Source organism: Sinocyclocheilus grahami, unplaced genomic scaffold (assembly GCF_001515645.1).
Source record: "Sinocyclocheilus grahami isolate Dianchi unplaced genomic scaffold, SAMN03320097.WGS_v1.1 scaffold1.1, whole genome shotgun sequence".
Lineage (NCBI taxonomy): Eukaryota > Metazoa > Chordata > Actinopteri > Cypriniformes > Cyprinidae > Sinocyclocheilus > Sinocyclocheilus grahami.
Genome location: NW_015505180.1, coordinates 681,816 through 701,107, shown reverse-complemented (window position 1 = coordinate 701,107; position 19,292 = coordinate 681,816). Strand labels below are relative to the sequence as shown.

At 36.7% G+C, this 19,292-nt stretch overlaps 1 protein-coding gene across 1 annotated transcript; it reads right to left on the bottom strand.

Annotated features, from left to right (window-relative positions):
- Nucleotides 1–5,051: 5,051 nt before the first annotated feature.
- LOC107593424 (cryptochrome-1-like) lies at nt 5,052–18,755 on the bottom strand. The gene is made up of 14 exons (XM_016283532.1): nt 17,874–18,755; nt 12,074–12,182; nt 11,704–11,846; nt 11,081–11,265; nt 10,815–10,903; nt 9,924–10,064; nt 9,489–9,800; nt 9,246–9,397; nt 8,733–8,935; nt 8,334–8,441; nt 8,065–8,163; nt 7,857–7,934; nt 7,659–7,769; nt 5,052–5,822 (listed from the first exon to the last, which is right to left on the bottom strand). Exons 1-13 carry the CDS (start codon nt 18,029–18,031, stop codon nt 7,666–7,668), a joined length of 1,881 nt encoding a protein of 626 aa, XP_016139018.1. The 5' UTR covers nt 18,032–18,755; the 3' UTR covers nt 5,052–5,822; nt 7,659–7,665.
- Nucleotides 18,756–19,292: the final 537 nt, after the last annotated feature.

Genomic DNA, 19,292 nt, shown 5'->3' with positions numbered 1-19,292 from the left:
TTTGGAAGGCCAAACAAAGTAGTTTCGCTTTCACAACGAAACAGCGTCACGCGGCCTTGAGTGAGCGGCGGCGGGTGAGCTTGAGTGAGCAGAGGCGGGCAGGCTTGAGAACGGTGTGGCCGGTGGATTCGACGAAGAAGCTTCCGGCGGGCTTGCGGTAACCACATGTGACGACCCCGGGCTGGACTCTGCTTCGTCCACGGTGAAAGCCGATCCGGCGATCCACAGCGCAAAGTTGATGTATTTCCTCAGCGACCAGCACGGATCAGCTCTAGGCATGACGAAGCGGATATCGTCCTTTTTTGGAAGATCAAACAAAGTAGTTTCGCTTTCACAATGAAACACAGCATCTTCACGACATGGCGGCAGCGGCAACAATACTACAGCGAGAATAAAAGTTACGCCTTCTTTCTTTGCGTGAACATTTGGGTGGCGTTATGCAAATCTTCCCACAGAGCGACGTAGATATGTGGGGGCGTGTTAGAACGAGCCGTTTTAGGTAGGCGTGGTTAACTCTTAACTTTTATAAAGAATATCTCTTTGGATTTGAGACTTTAGTCTTTGCAACTTTACAGATCTTCTTTATGCACCAAGAGCTTGTAAAATATATGACCCCTTTAATAATAAACCAGATGAGTGATACCTCAAGAATGAAGGATAATTATGTCTCTCTTCCTCTCTTGTTTGATTATAAATAGTCTTTATGGTCTCACTGTACCCTTTTATTGAGGGGTGGTTCTATCAGCCTTCAGTCTGCCAGCATGTTATTTGTGAGTGACAGGTGGAGGTCTTATTTAACCCTTGTGCGTCAATTAAAAAAAGTTACACATAGGTTCATAGAGGAAAAAATGTCCATGTCCAAAAACTGTCATAAAAATTTGAAGCTTGGGAATACAGACATAAGTTTGGTCTCATTTTAGAGAAGACCCTTGGCAGATTATTGTTGAAGTTAAAAAAGTTGTAAAAAATTGAAACCAAAAAAGTTATAGAAGTTTAAGTTTATGAGAATGATTTATGAGCACTTTTTATATATAAAAATATATTTTATAAAACATGTTTTACAAAATTTTTTGTAACATGCTTTTATAAAGCATGTTACAAAAATTGCTAGAATATCAAAGCCATAAATCTAAACAAGTTGTGTCCCAAATTTGAGGTTGATATCTCAAAAAAACTGAGCTTTTAGTAAGATTTTGTTTGGGTGCAGTACCAAACTTTTCCCATTAGATTCCAACAAAGCTCCGCTGGCATACACCAGCGTGATTCGTGATTCGCAGTACAGTATAATTTCTCTCTGTCAAACATTTCAGGTGCAAACACACACATTTTTTTTAGGACACACATACATACCACACTCTGACATCCATACCAACACACCCACACAATTATAGCTGCATAATTTATCCAACTGGCTCTATAATACAGCAAAAGCAGAAAACCGGAAAAATTTAAGTATTTGCTTTATAGGCCAAACCTGAGAAAATCTGGTAATTTTTTTTATTTTTTATTTAATTTTGAAGCCTTGCCAACAGAATGAAAGCCTATTAAACAAAGACCGCATCATTTTATAGTTAAATGGTCCTGGGATTAAAAATTGCAGTTTTAATGGGTTTCAATGAGGACATTTTTGTCCTTTAAGTTCTGAGAGGAACTATTTTTGTATCTAGTATAAAATAGATTTATTAAAGGAAATGAGGGTGAAATATTAAAATTCCAATAAAAATACACACCTGTGCCAAAATGTATGCCAAATGGCATTAACACAGGCAAAATGATCCGAAAAAGACAAAAATGTCCATAAGGTCGCACAAGGTTGAAATCAGATTCCTGATTGGACAGACGCAGCAAGGGACAGCTGCATCTATCAATTCACAGCTTTCAGTCACGTGACCGGCTCGAAGACCTGAAGTGCAAAACACCCATAGAACTGCAGGACAAACCTGTCAATTTTCCATCTGTTTCACAGCCGCAAGTATTTAGATCACCTCTCAAAAGAATAAAACAAAGGTATGCTAAGTTTTGGCCATTTGCAATCCATACTAAGCACCCTCGGCAATATTTCAATCATTAAATAGTGCGACAAAACGTTGTAAAAACACTTAAAGTGCCTTAATATATTTTAAAAAAGTGATATTCTCTATTTATGATGCATAGTTTACACAGGCAAGCAGATGAGGCCGGAATATGAATCCAATCCGCTTAATGGTTCAGTGTTTTCCTTCTCATGGTTTTCTATGGGAAAGCGTTTAACGTGAAACTTTGCACATTGCGTTTATATTCTGGCTTCATCTGCTTGCCTGTACAGAATATACATAATCAATAAGATGTTTACCGAATTTCGCCTTTTAATATCTGCGTTTTACTACATTACTACTTAATGCAAACTGCGTAAAAATAACTGGCGGTCAGTGGAGCAAAGCTTCGTTTTGTTCAGTTACAGTAGCAATTTCTACTTTGCAGTATATCGATAAAAAAAAAGATAGATACAATTGTTTATGTATTAAATAAAAAACAACTTGTCGCTAATTGCTATAACTTACATCGCTAGGCATGTGTTTATACCAAGCGGCAACCTCCCGCTCTCTCTCGTGAAGCCAACACGGAAGTGACTTAAACTGTAATTCATCAACTGGCCGCTAGAGCAGTTGCAAAAGGGAGGCAATCCCATAGACTCCCCATGTTAAAATGCCCAACTTTACAGCAGAAAAAAAAAACGTTTACAGCCTGGTTCAAAAAATGATTTTGGTTTATATAGTTAATTTTGCCCTTCATGACAACTTTGAGGGGGGTGAATTTTTTTTATAAGTCATCCGTTTAAATTATATCAAGCCTTTAAGTTCTGCATAATTAAGGGCGTGGCCACTTGAGTGACAGGTGGATTGCCGCTGCTGTCACCACCGTCGAGCTAGGTGGGCGTGGTTTCAGCAACCTGCTCCCGCCTCTTTGCCCATTTTCGATTACCCGGGAGTGACGCGCGGTGGCGAGATGGCTGCCAAGATGGCGACGGCCGGCTCCGCCCACTTTTGAGCTTCAAAAAACCTCTTCCGGGACCTACGGGTGACGTCCCGGACACTACGTCCATGTTTTTATACAGTCTATGGTTTATATCGACACTAAATTCCTTGTATTCTGTACTTCCGTGTTCACGTTCTCTGGAGTGTAACGTTACTAAATTAGGTTTTGCTTGGATTTTTGAATTTTCAGAACGATTACTCGTGAGAACCTGTTGAAAACGCGGTCAGAAAGCAAGAACCAAAAATTCACATAGATATCCAGCTCCCACGAGAGATACCGTAATTGTATTTATTATTATTAGATTATTATGTTCTTTTTAAAACATAAAAATGGATTCAAATCCTTCGATAGCTCAGTTGGTAGAGCGGAGGACTGTAGAGGTTCATTGCTGCCAGTGCCATTTGAATTCTTATATTTGGTTTGAATTCGGCTCGAAGGACAAATTTTGCAACCGCTAAATTTGGCAATGCGTTATATTACAAATGTAGTAATTTGTATTCTCAAATTGCAATTTTAGATGCAATTATTTACGCTTTTATTAAGAAAACATATCGATGTAAATAAAGCTTTGAATTAATTCATAAGATTATACAAAGTGAACAAAAAATATTTTTTCTCATATATATATAGATTTAAAATATATGGACAGCTTGATAGCATGCTGTTTAAAGTTTACCAGCCTACATCAAAATAGTCAAATGGTCTTTTCAGCATTCTAGTATTGAAATGCGTTAAGTTCCCACCACAGACTGTAAAAAAACAGGGTTCCCAAATATATTTTGTTGGCACCATAGACAGGCTGGCACAGGTGAAAGAGAGAAGCAGCGCTGTCATGTGGAGATACACAGACATTATGCTTTTTTTTTTTTACCTCTTCTTTCATTTTATGAGGGAGTTTCATTTCAGCTGACGCTTACAGATGATTCATCTTAATGTCAGAGAAAATAGGTGGCTGTGGAGTTTCATTTATTAAGTGGCGAAATGTACTATTACTTACGCAACATTAATTTCATAACACGACAGATGTGCCTCGTGCGATCAACTGCTTATGGTTTATCCATGTGCGACATTTCAAAATGCATAAACAAAATAATTTAATCTCTGTTCAGTCATTAGCGTTCACCGACTGAGGTTGCTAATGTAAAGAAATGAATAATTCTATTGTAGACGTAACGTCTCACGTAACGTGGGGGCGTGACCAAACAATTCATCCATTCGAGCTCTGCTAATGTCCTCTTGTGGTGCATTCAAATGTTTCTCCGGTTTCTCTCAACTTTAATACATTTGTTTATGTCCTTGGGATACCGACAACTGACAGTGTTTCTAAAAAGCTAACGTTCCCGCTTTTCACCCTGTCTTTGTGTGTTATGTAAGCAATCAATATTGTAATATTTTTAAGTAGCATAAATGTGATACAATGTCTCAAATAAGGCCCCAAAATTACTTGGACACTCAATTCACCCTAAAAATAGCACCAGTGTCTTCGCATTACATAACAAAAGCATGCAGCATTTGTTGGAAAAAAAGATAGCATAAACAAGTTTGTTGTAAATCGATACATTTATTGCAATTCAGATTAAAACAGTGTTTGGACCATAATCAGTGTTTTGGACACTTAGTGGTTGTCAGACGTTACTGAGCATGTTCATAGTTCACTTGGTGATCTGTGATTAGATATTTGTTTGAACCTTAACATCAGATGGTTACAGGTATTTGCAAAATAGTTAAGAAGGGTTCGTTTTCAGAAAATATTTAGCACCTTCTGTTTGCAGATGTTGCTTGGTTTGATGCAGTCAAGTTCATAAATATGGGGTTTAACGCTCAAATTTTCTCACAATTATATATATACGTGTGTGTGTGTGTTTCTTGTAAATATATATATATATATATATATATATATATATATATACAGTATATAATTTATTTGTTTGTCATCAGCTATGCTGTGTGGTGGAATAGGCATTAGTCACTGAAAAAATTTCAGCAGCAGAATGTGTGACAGAACAGCATCCTGTAAGTAAATGAGCGAGACAACCTTTACATTTACACTTTATTAAACAAGCACAAGGTGAGAGGATGAGAAACATTGTGGTGACTTGTAGTTTCATATAATTAACAGCAAAGGAGAGACCCCCAGATAGAGAGGAGGAGTACAAGACAGATTTGACAATCTGAAAAGAGAGAGATCACAAACATTTGTGGTAGAGACAGAAAGAGAACAAGCAAGCAAAGGAGAGATCAAGATAAAAAAAAAAACGTAGTGCTCGCAAGCAGGAGAGGCTTAGCAGTGTACTGCATGAACAGTCTACAAATGCTTTAAAATGTTTTCATAAAGAACAGAGTAAAATTGATCCACAATAATTCTTTATATAAAAATATATCAATGGGCCTATAACAACATTAAATAGAGAAAGCACATACAATATTAAATATTTACATTTTGTATCTAAAGTATTTGTCAAATCCTTACATACACAAAAATTTTGTCCCAAACAGTCCAAACATGAACGCAACGTTGACAGAACATTGCAGCTGTGCAGATCACAGAGCCGCAAAATAATTCCAATGTTGTCGGGATGTTGGTGACCGCTTGGGTGAAGTCCCTGTGATAATGTACAGTCTTGATTGTTTCGAAGTGCTATGTGTTGATGTGCTTATAGAGAGAATCATGCACTCCCTTCAGTCACTCCCGTCAGTGAGATTTTGGTTCTGTAAAAATGCTAAATGTAACAACTCGGAAAAAGGTGCGGAAAAAAAAAAAATCAGGCCTCTGCGAAGTCGTTCTGAGCACTTTGCATCGACCATTTCTGAAAAACACAAAAAAGATGCAAATAAGGCTTCCTGAAGTATAAGAATGTGACATAAAGAAAAACAGAAACACTTGAAAAAGGTTATTTTAATAATTGTATTAATTTTATTTATTCTGTATTTTTCTGTATATTGATCAAATAAAAGCAGCCTTGATGAGCATTAAGAAACTTCTTTAAAGGGGTCATATGATACGATTTAAACTTCTTCCAAAAGAGGACACAACTAGAAATCAGTGGTTAAGTTGTATTTAGAACACTGTTCCAGAACAGTTCAAACCAAATATTCAGATGTGTGCTGCGCATTTTCGCGTTTCCAGAACCAGTAGCCTACAATGCGTCTGTGGCACAAAGGCTATCAAGTTGGGCAGTTCCAACTTTGCAAGGACAGTCTGGCGCTTCTGACTCACAGCCTGTAAGTACGTTTTTTATATTTAAATAATTTGCCACTGCTGATTCAAATGGCAAGTTTTGAGCAGTGTAGAGTAGCGCTTGTTGTTTGTCCGATCACAAATGCAGACATGGTTTTATGTTTACGTAGCGCGATATGCAATGCAACGCGTATAATTACAGTATAAGTCATTATAATCAGCAATTATGTCCCCACTGGATGCAACAAATGCCTAATTTGTAATGGGTTTTATTGGTTTTGTCTCGTCATGCTGGGTGACAGCATCACAGTATGTTAGTTAAGGGGCGTAACATTTCCATCACACACTTGAGGCATTCGGCCAATCACAACGCACTGGATAGCTGGCCAATCAGAGCACACCTCGCTTTTTTAGAACGATGAGCTTTGTAAAAATCGATGCGTTTCAGAAAGGCGAGGCATAGAGGAAAAACAATAATGTACATTATATGGAAAATAATGTGTTTTGTTAACCTTAAACCGCATAAACACATTGCATTACACCAAATAATGTTCTTTTTAGCAACGTCTAAAAAAGCTTAGTTTACCGCGACAGCGGTCGTGTGAAGGCCTCCTCGTGGTAAGACCGAAGAGTGTAAAGACCATCAAATCTACCGTGCGACTCCACCGGCAGGGACACCGGCAAGGGATAAGTATCGCTTTTTATTTCTCCTCTTTCCTATTACTTGTTTAGCTTCTGTTTCAGTTTTTATAACCATTTCTTACGATGTGTAAGTAAGTTGTTGTTTTTTAGCATGTGTTTGGCAGTGTTATTTTTTAGGATTACTGATAAACTACTGTCATTTGATTTGTTTTATTTGTTATTTATTTTAATTTTAGTTACATTATGTCTGAATTTATTATGTCTGTATAGGTCTTTTATTAAGTTTTTAGTTTTATTTAATTTGAGTAATTTTAATACTTCAACAGACTAAATGGAAATTAAATTATATATATATTGAATTTATAAATGTGTATGTACATATACAGTATTAATATATGTATGTGTGTGTGATTGTACATACACATATGCAGTTGTTTTTTTGGTGTTTGGCTTAGTGTTATGTTAGAATCATTATTATACTCCTACCTTTTGTTCTTTAATATTTTGAATTGTTTTTAGCTTTATTTTTTGCTTTTCATTTAAATGTTAAGTTTTGAAATTTTGTTGTATGCATTTGTCATTTTTATTTAATCTCTTTATTTTTAAAATGTGTATAGGTAGTATTTATAAAGTTTTAGCTTTTAGTTTTGGATCTGTTTTTAGTTGTTTTAATACTACAATTGATTGCTTCTGTTGTCCTCATTTGTAAGTCGCTTTGGATAAAAGCGTCTAATAAATGACTAAATAATAATAAATAATAATAATATTTATATATATATATATATACATTTTTTTTTCCAAATACAGACAACTAGTGACAGACCTGATGTTTAAGAGCTGCTCTGCCTCTGGACTTTTGAGCATGTGGCAGGACCAGACTCCTCGCTGTGTCGTTTTCCTGACATCTGGAGGGTGCTGCAGTGTAGCCCTCGTCCTGAGAATGAGATTTCAAGATTATAACGCTAACTGTAAAATCTGTATGACATTAGACTGCCCTCTGGTTAAATGTGGAAGTCATTACCTGGCTGTACAGCAGGACCAGGTATCTGCTGTGAATCTTGCCTGTAGCACATTGTGCTACTACTGATGCTTGCAAAACCTGTGAGACAAACAATCATGACATGTCTTGCAAATAGAAAAATATCAATGCTGCTGAGATTTAATGAGATATTGTTGATAATTGCAGATATAGGCTAGATATTGATGTGTCATTGGCATAGTGTTTATACCTTGCGGTGGCATGATGCTGCTTGTTTGGTGGTCTCCTTGTGAGTAAACCATCGTCCTGCTATGCCATTCACCTTGAGAGGTGGGAGGCATCTGATAGCCTGAGATGAATTGAAGAAAATTGATCAGATAACATAGTAGTGCGTATATGTGTTTTAAATTGTTCATTCACAGTTTAATTCTTCATTTTTAAAACGAAATTAAAATGAACAGATGTGTCTAATATAGCATAGCTTGTATAAAATATAGGGAAGCTAGGGAGTGTGCAAACCTGAAGGTGCAGTGACTTCCTTGGTCACATCTTCTGTTTGGAATCCCTTTAAGGTTGTGGAATTCTCACCATTTCCATTAGTGTTGGACGGCACCATTGCCAGCAGTCCTGTTGGGAGTGAAGCATCAGTCAGAGAAGAACGTGAACTAATTCCAGATTCTCTGCAATTTTTCTGCTAATTCAGGCATTTAATTATATACAATTTACACAACTCCTTTCAAAAATTAGCCCTCAATATCCAGAAGCCTATTAGTTCATAAGGATTAATCACATTTACATTTTTTTTTTTAGGTAGACGTATTTTGCAGTTACACCAACAATAAATGTTGCAGACAGCATATCCAGAGAGTGACGTATGGACTAGTGTGGCATTTTCATTTCCCTTCGTTTTTGTCTTACCCAGGCCACGGTAGCAGGACAGTTGCTGGTAGATCTGTTTCATACGCTCTATATTGAGGCGGCTTGCCTCTGCGTGATGCACCATGGGTTTGGGGTAGTGCACACCAATTATACATTTGGCTGCTTTCTGAACGCTTTCAGGAGCATTCCAGGGCTCGTAGATATACTTGGCTGGGAAACCCCTTAACACTGGCAAATAACGGCTTCAAGAGAAAAAGAGAGTAGATTATATATATATATGGGTCGCAATGTCCCATTTCGGGGTCCATATCAAATTATTTACAAAAGTGATTTTAAATACATAGAAAGCATTTTATTTTTATGTATATGTTTTGTTTATGTTGTTTGTATGTGTATATATATATATATATATATATAATTACATTTACAAAAGTGATTTTAACGCATGTTAAATGCAAGTGAAAGTATCTACTTTAATGTTTCAATGTTTTTAAAGGTATTTTTAATAATCATTTAAATGTTCTTTGTTTTCGCTGTACAGTTGCAACTCACCGTATGTAGTCTCCGTTGGGGTCAGTGCGGCGGCCGAAGCCCACGGGACAGTAGCAGTGGAAGAACTGCTGGAAGAAGGAGCTACAGGACAGCCACATCCAGCTTCCTGCATTCACGCTCCAGTCTGCATCCAGCAATAGCTCCTCAAAGACCTGTGAAGACACACGCATGTGAGTGCTGCCACTGAAGTTCTGTCATATTAGTAAAATATCGAAAATGATCACAATCATGAGCTCTTCATACTTTCATGCCCTCCTCCCAGCTGATCCACAGGTCTCCGCGGGTGAGGAAACAAGCAACTGCGTGCCGGGCTAGATGGTGGATCCAGCCCTCTTGTCTCAGTTGAGTCATGATGGCATCGATCCAGGGGAAACCCGTCCTGCCCTCAGCCCACTTGGCCAAAGCCTCTGGGTTTTTGTCCCAAGGGATCTGCACGCAAATTGGATTGCCTTCCATCTTGTCAAAGCGTGGGTTGTTGGTGGCGGCCGTGTAAAAGAATTCACGCCACAGTAATTGGCCATAGAGGGACAGAGGAGGTGAGCTGTTCTTTTTGACCTGTACGGAAAAAGTGTAAATAACTCAGAATTATCATTCAACTCTTCTACATGATCCCTAAATCAGTTTAACATTAACAACATCATTTGAAGTACAATAAGATACATATGATGACATGCTGACCTTTCTGTAGAGGTCTGTGAGTTTGAAGTAGAAGAGTTGACAGGAGAGGCAGCCGAATCTTAAATATGGACTGAGGCCAGTGGGACTGGCCAACAGCGAATTGGCATTCATTCTGGGACGCTCAAAGTTGGCCACCCAAGCCTAGAAAAAAAGTTTGTTATGAAAGAATCATTAATTTACTGAGCTCATCAATAAGGATGGCCTGAAATTTGTTGAACAAGTTATTTAAATGGTAAACATGCACTACTGCTGAAAAGTTTGGGGTTACACCATGTCCTAACTACACGCAACGCGACAAGATTCCAGCGACAAGCAATTTGGCTGTCCACACCAGACGCGACATGACAGAATCACTCAAATATCAGCCATTCAGAAGCGCACTGCACTCCCAACGAAATTGACGTTTATCATCTAATCATCTAATATTAAACCTTTTTAACATTATTAAAAGTAAATACTGAGTGACTGATACCATCTTTGTTATGGAATACACTTGTTGGTTCGCACTGCGTTCACAATCTTAACATACGTTTGCTTTCATTTTTTCAAGATCGCTTTCAGTATGGCTATAAATGTCACGCAAAATGATAATCAAACTCACATTAGACACATCCTTGCTGAATAAAAGTATTCATTTCTTAAAAATAAATAAATTAATTAATTAATAAATGACACCAAACTCTGAATGTTAGTGTAGATGGTGAGTATTTTTTTTAAAGAATAATATATGATCATCTCAAAAGCATCAGTTAAACAAGGTCAGATTATTATCAGCTCACTAAATGTCATTGCTTTCAAGTGTATTTCTGAATTTATATAGTTTGCTTAGTTATATTTATTAACATTTCAATCCTACAGCTGTATACGTGTGATTTATGGAGTGTCTCCAACCTTCCTCTCCAGGTGCCTCTCCAGACGAGTGAGGGCCTCTGTTTCTCCTCCAGGCCACACAGCTGAGGACAGGCCTTCTGTGTCAAAGCCTGTTCCAGGAAAAACATCAATAATTACCATTTTTACAGTGCAACTTTTAAAAATAAGGACAGTTTGACTGATTCCCAAGTTGTTTAAGGATACATTACATACTTCATATAGGTGAGTAGCTTAGTATTTTACACATTTTAGCTTGAAGCTATTTTTTTGAAAGATAGCAGACTAACCAAGCTCTTCCAAAGAAGGAACCCCGAACTTCTCATCGTGGTCTTCAGAGATCAGCGTGGTGCACGGCCCCATGACTTCTGCTGTGATGGTCTCTGCCGGGGTCTTCACCGCCTCCATCCTGCTGATGAGGGTCTGGAAGCGCTTGTACGTGAGCGGAGACTGGCCTCCATTCAGCTCGATGATCCTAAGAGACCACAATCCACCAGTGAGTAAGAAAAATAATCTAAAAAAAATAATGTCTGATCAACTGTTGCCATCCGCCATATCAGACAAGCTTTTGATCTTTTCTAATGTCAGTGTATGGCAGTCCTGTGTGTTTGAATAGGACAGAATCTTACAAATGTGAAAATACAATAAAACGTTGCCGCAGAGGGACTTATAATGCTGAAATAAGTCAGCGAGGATACACAAAGATTTTTTTTTATCCTGTTTCCAAATTGTTTCATAAATCTTGAGAATATTATTGTTAAGAACACCTACCTTTGCTCCAAAGTTAATTAATGTTTTAAATTTGAATAATGATTTAGGAAAGTACTGCAAAGCAAGCAATGGCATTCACTTACAACAAATTAATTATAGACCAAAAGTTACAACAAAATCGAATGGATTTGGAAGTACGTACTTGTCCAGATCATAGAGCGTGTGAGAGATGCGAACTATCACCTCCACACCTGCCTCATTGGCCAGCTTCTTGATTGCTGCGTCTCGCTCCTTTCCAAATGGCTCTGAGTCATACTCGTAGGACAGACGTGTTATGTTCCACTCCTGGATGCGTTACAAAATCATACCATTAGCGGGCTTAAAATAATCACCCATAGACAATGAAAGAGAGAGCCAAGTCACAACTCATGTGGAAGATTAAATGGAAAATGTTTTTTTCCTTTTTTTGCTTCAGTCTTATTCTTTCTAATCCAGGATATTTCATAAATCAGAAATGTTTTCCAGATTCAAGATTATTACTATACTCAAATATAACAATTGTCAACTGAAACCTTAAACAGCCTGGGGAAGACATCGGTGGGTTGGCCACGGATAACGAAGAGTCGTGAGTTGAGTTTGCGGAGGCTGGCGTCCAAGTCTTCCAAACACTGCAGTAAAAACCTGAGCAACAAGAGACATGACATGTATTTATAGCAACTTACTGACAAATAATATCATGCACATAATATAAGTCTAATAAGAAGATGGTTATACTCAATAACTATTGCGCAACATAATATATTGAACTGTAAAACATTTCAAAGTGGCAAGGCTTTGAACAAGTATAGGGTAAAAATAGAAAAATATAGAAACTATCTGCTGACAGAATAATTGCTATAATTATAGATTATTACTTGCTGAAGCTACAGTGCATTGCAAAATGTTTCAACCTCATCCAATGTTTTACCCAATTTTTTGTTTTTGACAAAATCAAATTTTCTGATATATATATATATATATATATATATATATATATATATATATATATATATATATATATATATATATATTTATTTATTTATAAGCACTCACTCAGAATTGATAATTTTAATGTTGCTTTAAATTAAAAATATTTTTTCTTATATATGATATATAAATATTTGTAACTGTATATATATATATAAATATGCTATTTGTAACTACCTTTCAATTTGATAAACAAATCATAATGTGTCACAATGGTAATTGGTTAATTACTCCATTCCTGCTTTTGAAAATGGGAAAACATAGGAAATACAGAACGCCTGAGTCAGTGTGGCAATACTGGCTTGATTACGACTTACAAACAGCCATGCTTACAGTGAAAGAAACTGCTAACTGAACATTGATATGTTTTATTATGCACAGAACTGCCATTAAACAGCCTGCCGCCCTTTTATAACTGCCATTATGCATGCACAGACACTCATTTCATCATTCAAGAGATGCACTCCAATGACCCTGAATTCACTGTTCCAAAGTTGCTACTAACTGCTGTACCTTTCGAAGTTTTGAAATCCAGTGATTATTTCATCCTCAACCCGGTATCTTAAAGAACTTACACTTACAGTTATTCATCCTTGCCATTGCTAGCACCATGTTCTACCAGTTGAGTAAACTGAATAAACTATGAATGGTGCAGTCCTTTGTAAAATTCACAGTCCGAATGCCGTGGGTGGTAGCTGAATGATACAAGGTTGCTAATGTGTTGTAAGGGGTTTTTAATGTGTTATTATGTGGTTAAAGTGTTTTGGGTGGTTGCTTACTAGTCCAAGTCAAAAGAGGTCACCCGAGTCTCTTGATATGACTTGGGTGCCTCCTTCAGTGTAAGACTACAGTGTTGCACTATTTGAGGTATCTTTCATGTCCCATTATTAGTGTGGATTATTACCATTATTACCAGCCAAAGTTTTTATATTGCAGTTGCAAGAATTAATGTTGACTGATTTGATTGCTTCATTTTTTTTAAGCACTGGATGGGAATTCAACGATGTGATACACTGAATAATTTAATATTATGTTGATTCAGTAAAGTAGTGAGTTGCCTAAACAATTCGGTCCATGTTCAGATGAAGACTTCATAATTTCAGTCTTATTCTCCCATTGGTAAATTGGGTCATTAAAAAGAACCACGCCATGTGAGCAATTTTTTCAAATAATGTACAGAACATTTCATTTTCAGTGTAGTGCTGTTGAAAAGTGGTGCAGAAAACCCAATGGATCTTTTAAAATAGCAAGCAACAACGAACTGAAGGGTACTTGGCCATGATGCAGCGTGTTATTGACCCAGAAACCCAGTCCCTATTGTCTGCAGGATCTCACTTAAACTCAAGTGCTGAGTAAGAGAAAAACTCCAGTCTCCAAAGCTAAACTCTCTTCAACCGCTAGACAACCTCGGATACTCCTGGCCAAACTATAATTGATCTCAAATGAAATCTGTCTAAAACTACCTTGTTACCTCATCTACATACACACTCACACATAACAAAAGAATGTTGTGTAATATGCATTTCAAGGATTTCTGTGCAGACACTAGCTTAATATGTCTTGGCATGACAGTTTTGCATAATCTTTAGTACTAAAACCTTAATCCATTTGACATAGTCATTTTTCTCTCTGGACTTTAAAACTAACCATGAGATGCTAAAGAAAGTAGCCTGGTGCTCTACAGAGTGACCAATCAAATATTTATTTAGTGCCACATGGACTACAGTCTGTTTGAGAATGATTCATCATGGTTCTCTGATCAAATTATCAAAACAAAAGCAAGCAATTGAATATAGTAGAAGGTCAATTGACCAGAATATTCAATTTAGCAATGTTTCGTTATTTTTCCAATTATGAGTGGCAAAAATTTTGGGAGAAGACCAGATAATATTCCTATACTTTTGTCAATGAAATCTCACTGAGATATTCATTAGTATGTTGAAGTTACAAAACAAAATCAAACATTATCAGTCAGCAAGAGAAACGGCAGCTCTTATTGGTTTCGATAACCAAAATATTGATACTGCCTGTAATACTGTAATGCAGCATCATGTAAACAGGTTTCATCTCTGTGTGGAGGAAACATCATGTGTTGGAGTAAGACCAGTCAGCCATTTGTGTAGAGTTTATTCACTTCCATTCAAAGGTTTGTGGTTGTTTTTGAAAGACAGCGTTTCACCAAGGCTGCATTTATTTGATCGAAAATACAGTCAAAATAGTACTGTTGTTAAATATTATTACAATTTAAAATAACGGTTTTCTATTTTAAAATGTAATTTATTCTTGTAATGCCAAAACTGAATTTTCAGCAGCCATTACTCCTGTTCAGAGTTACTCGATCCTTCAGAAATAATTCTAATGTGATATTTGCTACTCAAAAAACATTTCATAGTCATAGTGTTAGTGATGTTAAAAACAGTTAACATTTTTAAAGTTTTTCGAAATCCTGAATTGGAAAAAGATCCCACAGTTTTAACATGCTCTCAGTTTCGGACCTCACTGTATATCATTGTTAACAGATGATTCATGCTGCACCAAAACATCTGCCCTTTTATTTCCGTACTGTTGTACGATCCTGCCTGCTCGCAGGAAATGTTGTCCTCTACACGCAGTCAGTGATAATGTGTAAATCCCTGTCTAAGCCGTAGCCTCCCTCTCTGTTACCGATTCACCGCTGTATGATTGGAATCAAAGACAATTGTCTCCCAGTCATCTGATCCAGTGACACAAACAACTCGGGTCAGACAGAACACCACAGTATCATGTTATATGACAAACATTCATTGTTGTAATGATTGCAGAGATAATATAGTGCATCATGTTCAAATGTGCAATTAAAGTGCATCAAGTTTGCGGTGTATGTTAGCAGTCAGTTTTATGGATGTGCACTACAATTTTTATTTTTTCCAAAATCAACTAGTTTACCAAAGCCATGCATATTTATTCTAATTTCATTCACTTGTCCCTAATTAGACAGATTTTACAGAGCCAGTATGAGATGAATACACCTTCAGTAACCAAGCAAGCATAAAAAAAATCTACATCCTGTTTTTAATTAGTTTATTATTTTATATCTTGTAAATGTTACCATCTTTCCCAGTTTATGTAAACTAGGTGGGTCTTACCAGAGCTTATTTTGATTCCATAGTGAATAAAGTAGGTCACCACAGCTGAGCACATTACTAAGCATTTTGTAGTAGGCATTATGATCACCCTCTATAACACACTGACCCATTTCCCAACACAATGGAGACACAAGTGGGTGGATGAAGGTGGGAGACACTAAACGCTGCTACATCATCACATCATCCAGCAGTAGACCTCACCTCGAGTGTGTGCCAACATACATTTATAGAAATGGACACACATGCACACACACACACACACCACATGCTATAGTGATTAGATATACTGCACATGGTGTAAAAAGCTTTTTAATACAAGATGTTTATCATTTACTCATCCTCAAGTTGTTCCACATCCATATGACTTACTCTCTAACGTGAATCACAAAAGGAGATATTTATAGAATTTCCAAGCTGCTCTTTTCCATACAGTCAAGCATGATTTTGAGTGAATATTATATTTCAGTCTGTTCATCCCTCAAATCTATTATAAGACTTATATATAGTGATACATTTTTGTTCTTTTTGCAGCTTACAGTCTCAAGTTCCCATCCACTTTCGTTTAATGGAAGAGCGCATTTTTCAAAACTGTGTTGGAACTTGGAAAGTCAAACTGTTTGGAATGACATGAGGGTGAGTAAATAAAGACATGTATTTGTTTACGGATAAACTATCCCTTGAAGAGTTTAAGAGATGTATAGTAAGCAAGCATGGGTGTGGAAGACTGATGTAAGTGTCTGTGTTATGTAATACTGCTTGTAGTTAAGAAGACAAAACAGAGACTCTGTTACTAATGCATTAGTGTAGCTTTTTGTTTGTGAGAATTCTATGAATATTAAGTGAATGAATATAAGTCTCTTCTTTAAAAACAAGAATTTAATCTTACAAAAATATTTATTTATTTTAATATTACTTAAACACAATTTCAATAGTCTGTCCATTTCCAAAAAATAAACCTTCATGTGCTGAGCATTTAGCAGCAACTCACTGACAGTTTCGGCAGTTGAGTTTTGTCTAGTATCATTTCCTGTGTGTGAGCTCCCTGGGAAACAGGGTAAAAAAAAGTTTATGAACACACATTAAGAGATTTTGCCTCCTCTTTGAAAACCAAAATAGCCTTACATAGAAACCTTGACTTGGTTTAAGTCAGTGTTTTAAACTGACTTACTTGCAATGTCATTCAGAGAAGTGCCTTGCCACTGATGGACAAGCGGCATCTGTCAATAGGACCTTGTTCAACAAGTCAGTAGACTCAGCTAATTACAAAACATACTAGTTTCTCTTCTTTATTAATTCAGATAGTATGACATAATAATACTCAAATGTGAAGACATGCACTGGCTGCAATCAGTCACTCATTTTGGTCTGTAAATCCACTAATTGGCCAACACTTGTAAAATGGCTTCATTAAAAGTCTGTCAGTCCAATAAGTTTTGTTATTACTATACTGGTAATAGTTTACCTTAAGAGTTGTATTATTTGTATTATAACACATTTTTTGAAATGCATATTTAAACTAATAGAGGTTCTGCTATATATGTAAAAGTATTTTGATAATGCACTTTGATCTTATTGCATAATTGCAGTGATGTCATTGTTACAGAATAGATAGATGGAATATAGTAGTAGCTGTAGTAGATAAAAAAAGATTATAATAGAACAGATAATAGAATTAAACAAAATAGAATAGCGTTCAGTTAGAACTGAATATAATCTATTATGATAGCTAAGATGAGAAAATATAAGAACAGTATTGAAAAATAAGAGTAGAATAAAACATAATCAGTGGAATAGATTAGAATAGAACAATCAACAGAAGGAATATATTACACTTAACCCTTTAAAATAAGTTTCCATTTTTTAAACTACATTAGATAACATGAACTAACAATGAAAATATAAAGCATTTATCAATTTTAGTTCATGTTAATTTCAATTCATTTGCTAATATAATATTTAAAATAAAAATGTATTATTATTTAATGGACCTAAGTTAACATGAACAAACGATGGACATTTGTATTTTTACTAAACATGAACAATGTTTCAGTATGTATTAATCTTTCTATTGCATTAACTGTCGTTAACTAATGGGACCTTATTGTAAAGTGTTAGCAATACATTTTTTTTAGAAGCAGATGATTATTAGTAGACTACTCTAAATAAGATTTTGCAATGCATTCCAAGCACAGATATGTTATTTGGCTTCCCGATCTATTACCTCCACCTGCTGATCCCGACGTTGGAGGATCCGGCGAACCAGGGGTCCAGGATGTACACACAGCGGACAGTGTGCGCTCCCTGGATGGAGTCTCTGAGTGAAGGATTGTCGTGGAGCCGCAAGCCCTTCCTGAACCAGTGGACCGTATTTACCACCATTACTCCACTCAAGTCCCTTCAGCCGTTTGTAGTATGCTGTGCTGCTACGATACAGACCCTCGCGTCGCTCTACTTCACACTCCAAAGAATAAACTGCTTTCAAAAGCGTAAAAACGACAAACTATCTAATGAAGTCACTATGTATGCGCGTTCAAATTATTCTGGATTATACAAAACGGGGAAAAAATAGTTAGCCTTGCTCTAACAAAACACTTTCCATCATCACGTCTAATGATTTGGAACACGACCACAGTTGCAGCATTGAGGCAAGCGCTGGTTATCCGCGCAACAGCCGAATACACGACTGGCTTTAGGACCAGGGCGCAACGCAAAGTACACTTCCCTGTTGTATAACTTGTTTTCCAGAATTATCCAAAATAATCAACAATACTGTACATGTTTTATATCTGGCCTTTAAAGCAAGTTGACCTGTGAGTTGACTTGAATCTCAATGCGCGCAGTCTTCCAGCTGAAGTCAATACGGAGTAAGACGCGCAAGCCCGAAATCAGCGCGGTTATGTAAATATTAATATTCCCTCGAGCCCCTTGTAACCGCGTTACAGGCAACTTTCGCAAAAGCCCGAATGAAATGAGACCTCATATTAGGTATTCAACGTGTCTTGGTTGTTTTCCCTCAACGTTACGTCCACTTATTAATATTTCCCCACGGCGAAGGTCCCATACACTCTCAGCAATGCAATCCAGTCGGTCGACTTAAACTCCACCTAGCTGATTGCGCACATGAAATAGCGCGTTTTGTTTGGTCAAGCCCTAGTGTGACGTACTTGATCCTCAGTCGCGTTCCTTTGATGTGATTAACTAACATACTAACCAGTTATACTTTATAAAATGCTGTTCATTAGGTATTGTGAATGAACAATAGCCTTGATATAGTTTTTGTTAATATGCATATTATTACAGTGTTATTGTTTATATAAATTGCATAAAATTGTAAATATTATTTAAAATTGCTGTATGTGCAAATGACACATAGCAAGGTTTGATATATACATTGCCACCACATAAAGACCGTAAAGGACAGTCCTCGAAGCTGATTGGCTGGAGCTGCAGTACCCGGATGGGCACATGAGCAGCTACATGAGCAAGCTCGCATCAGTGCGATGTGTTTTCCTGAAGCGAGATGGCGTTGAGACGTGCTGTTAAAATCTCTCTCTTTTTTTTCTTTTTTTTTTTTTTTACAAGAAATGTTCGCAGACAGGGCTTTTTTGGGCTTTCTTAACACAATAACGACATCAGTGAT